The sequence below is a fragment of the Chrysochloris asiatica genome, unplaced genomic scaffold, assembly GCF_000296735.1.
Source record: "Chrysochloris asiatica unplaced genomic scaffold, ChrAsi1.0 scaffold00034, whole genome shotgun sequence".
Lineage (NCBI taxonomy): Eukaryota > Metazoa > Chordata > Mammalia > Afrosoricida > Chrysochloridae > Chrysochloris > Chrysochloris asiatica.
In genome coordinates this window covers 19,333,749-19,337,203 of record NW_006408552.1, presented here as the reverse complement: position 1 = coordinate 19,337,203, position 3,455 = coordinate 19,333,749, and the positions used below count along the sequence as shown (strand labels likewise).

General features: G+C 53.7%; 1 protein-coding gene across 1 annotated transcript; it reads left to right on the top strand.

The window, feature by feature from the left end:
- The first annotated feature begins 1,679 nt into the window (after positions 1–1,679).
- Positions 1,680–2,774, top strand: GPER1 (G protein-coupled estrogen receptor 1). Its single transcript, XM_006859796.1, has one exon. The coding sequence runs from the start codon at positions 1,680–1,682 to the stop codon at positions 2,772–2,774; it is 1,095 nt and encodes a 364-aa protein (XP_006859858.1).
- The last annotated feature ends 681 nt before the right edge of the window (positions 2,775–3,455 follow it).

The window sequence follows — 3,455 nt, the reverse complement described above, 5'->3', positions numbered from 1 at the left end:
CCCCCCGGAGCCTATATCACAAGCATAGGCAAGGGAACAAATAAACGCCGAGGGCTTTTACTCACCTCTTACACGTTCATCTAAAACTGCAGTCTAACCTTTCCCAAAATGTTGACATTTAAAGAGTAAGACAGATACTCTTGAGTACTTTTTGAACAGAAGTTAAATGTATGTAGATCTATATACAGAGCTGTATCACATGCTACACAGAGACCTAGGGTACGCTTCAAGTCGGCACTGTCTGCCACCGCTACGCTAACTGGATATCTTTAAACAATGACCGACACCAATGCAGGTATTTTTCTGTCTTTCACCACAAGTAGCTTCTGTATTTAAAAAAAACAAAAACAAAAACCCTGTCTAGTCTGGCAACACTTGCACAGGCTTCCTCGTGGTCCAAAGGATAAGATGAAACCCTGCAGAGGAAATGATCTGGATTCAACATTAACATGACACATTCATGTAACTCCGGCTTCCTCACCCTCCTGACTCTGGGCTGCTCAGTGGGGGATTCTGTGGGGTGTGTGGTAAGCAGTCTTCATGGTATGGTCATCAAAAATGTCTCCAAACATTGGCAGAGTCCCCTGAGACAGAACTCAGGGGAGCAAAATCCAATGACAAGAAACTCCAGATCGAGCAGAGCCCCACACCTGTCCACTGTGGACACATTTGCCCACTTCTATAACCCCTCCACAGCAAAAAAAGATCCAGAAGATTCCTTCATCCCAACTTTCTCTACCCAGCTTCTGGGTTCCGAAGAACATTCCAGAAACATAGCAGGTTTCACAACCATTTGTGAAAACCCTGGATAAAATGTTAAATATGGTTTTCTAATTACTACTTTGATTCCTTCTTGTTCTTTTTCATTCTACGTTATGAAAGACAGACAGCCTTGTTTCCGGCCCCAGACTCAACGCTGGATCAGCTGAAGTGTTAGCTCTCTCAGTGCAGGGACTCTGACCCAGATCCCCAGAGTTCTCAGAACCCACCGCTTTCCAGAAGCTGGGTTTTTCCTTCCCATTTTCCTTCTCTTTCCCACGGCTGAGGGATACATTGTATTTCCTCTCTGGACAAACAGTAATTTTCCTAGGTTTTCACACTTCATGCCCATGTTGCTTCGTAAATCTACTATGTGGCTTTTAAAAAGCATCCCACAAAGGGGGTTGGCGGCTCCCTGACCAGCTCCAACGTAGCCTGAAATGGGAGGGGGGCCCTACGGGGGGAGAGACGGGTCTTTTCTACATATGGTTCTTCTGCTACAGTTTAGTGACCAGTCTAAGTGACAACCAAAGCTCTGGTCCCTTCTATCCACATGTCCCTCCCTGAACCCACGGTGGTATGTGTGGTGGTCCTAACATCCTTCTTCTTGCTCCCCCAGGCCTCCAGACGGTAGGGCAGCCCTGAGGGGCAGCTCTGGACAGAGTGGCTAGCAGGCACCAGGAACGGGCCACCACAGAAGTCGTCACAGTCAGTTGTCCTGCACTCGGACATCAACAATTCCAGCCAGTCTGTCAACTTTCTGGGACACATGGATCCAAACAGTCAGCTCTGATTTCACAAATGTCTGACCTGCTTCCAAAACAACCACCTTTCTTTCAAGAGATGGGTTTGTTGCTCAGCACGGATCTCTGTGAGTCCTCCAGCCAGTCCTGAGAGGCTCTCAGGGCGGGGGCACAGACATGGAGGGCTACCTGGGCACAGTGCAGCCCGCCGCCCCCAACAGCACCCTCGCAGGTCTGAGCGCGGTGAACCTACTGGATGCAGCGGCCCTGGCGAACCACACACGAGCCCTGCAGGAGCACCAGCAGTATGTCGTGGGACTCTTCCTCTCCTGCCTCTACACCATCTTCCTCTTCCCCATCGGCTTTGTGGGCAACATCCTGATCCTGGTGGTGAACATCAGCTTCCGTGAGAAGATGACCATCCCCGACCTGTACTTCATCAACCTGGCCGCAGCAGACCTCATCCTGGTGGCCGACTCGCTCATCGAGGTGTTCAACCTGGACGAGCAGTACTACGACATCACGGTGCTCTGCACCTTCATGTCACTCTTCCTGCAGATCAACATGTACAGTAGCATCTTCTTCCTCACCTGGATGAGCTTCGACCGCTACGTCGCCCTGGCCCGGGCCATGCGCGCCAGCCTCTTCCGCACCAAGCAGCATGCCCGCCTCAGCTGCGGCCTCATCTGGCTGGCCTCGGCCTCGGCCACACTGGTGCCCTTCACGGCTGTGCACTTGCAGCACACCAAAGATGCCTGCTTCTGCTTCGCCGATGTGCGGGAGGTGCAGTGGCTGGAGGTCATTCTGGGCTTCATCCTGCCCCTGGCTGTCATTGGACTGTGCTACTCACTCATCGCCCGGGTGCTGGTGGGCGCGCACCGGCACCGAGGCCTGCGGCCCCGGCGGCAGAAGGCACTGCGCATGATCTTTGCTGTGGTCCTCGTATTCTTCATCTGCTGGCTGCCTGAAAACGTCTTCATCAGCGTGCACCTGCTGCAACGCCCCCAGCCGGGGGTGTCCTACTGCAAGCAGTCTTTCCGTCACGCCTACCCCCTGACAGGCCACATCGTCAACCTTGCAGCCTTCTCCAACAGTTGCCTGAACCCTCTCATTTACAGTTTTCTTGGGGAGACCTTCAGGGACAAGCTGCGGCTGTACATCGAGCAGAAGACAAACATGTTGGCACTAAACCGCTTCTGCCATGCCGCCCTGAAGTCAGTGATCCCAGACAGCACGGAGCCTTCAGACGTGAAGTTCAGCAGTGCAGTGTGAGGGGGCCAGCGAGTCCCCAACTAGTACCTGTGCACGTGGCGGGAGGGCAGGCAGAGGTGGGGACAGGATGTGTCCTACTGCTGTCTTGGGTCACACATCTGGGGATGTAGAGTACACCCAAACTTGGGCCACCTGATGAGGGTCACTGGGAATAGGCCCTCTGCCCCGCCCTGTGCACTGCAGGCCTGAAGGGAGGTTAGGACCTCTGGGTGACACTCACCCCCCTGAAGTTGGCCCCGTGGGGGAGAGCAGTCTGAGACAGAGGAGCTGAGATCATGCAGCCAACGGATGACCTGGTGTCTGGTTTGCGTCTGTGCTCTTCTATGTGCGTGCCAACAAGGTACTGGACCATTAAACAGGAGAGGACAACCCTGGCTGTGCACACGCTGTCCGCTCATTTTCTCTTATGGTTGAGGTTCTGGCCACACTGCCCACGTGAGAGTCAGGCCATGCTAGTGACAAGGTCTACTTGCTATGTGGCCAAGTCAGAGTGGGGTAGGACTGAGAGCTGCGTGGACAGCTCCAGTGACTCTGGTTTCACAGGATCCCTGCTTCCCCTACGGACAGAAGCAGGCAATGGTGGTCACACTGCAAAAACTGCTCTTCACAGTGTAAAACCCACAGATGGTGAGGCTGCTGAGCTGCTGTCAAGACAAAGCGGAGCCGGGCCCTCCCCACCTT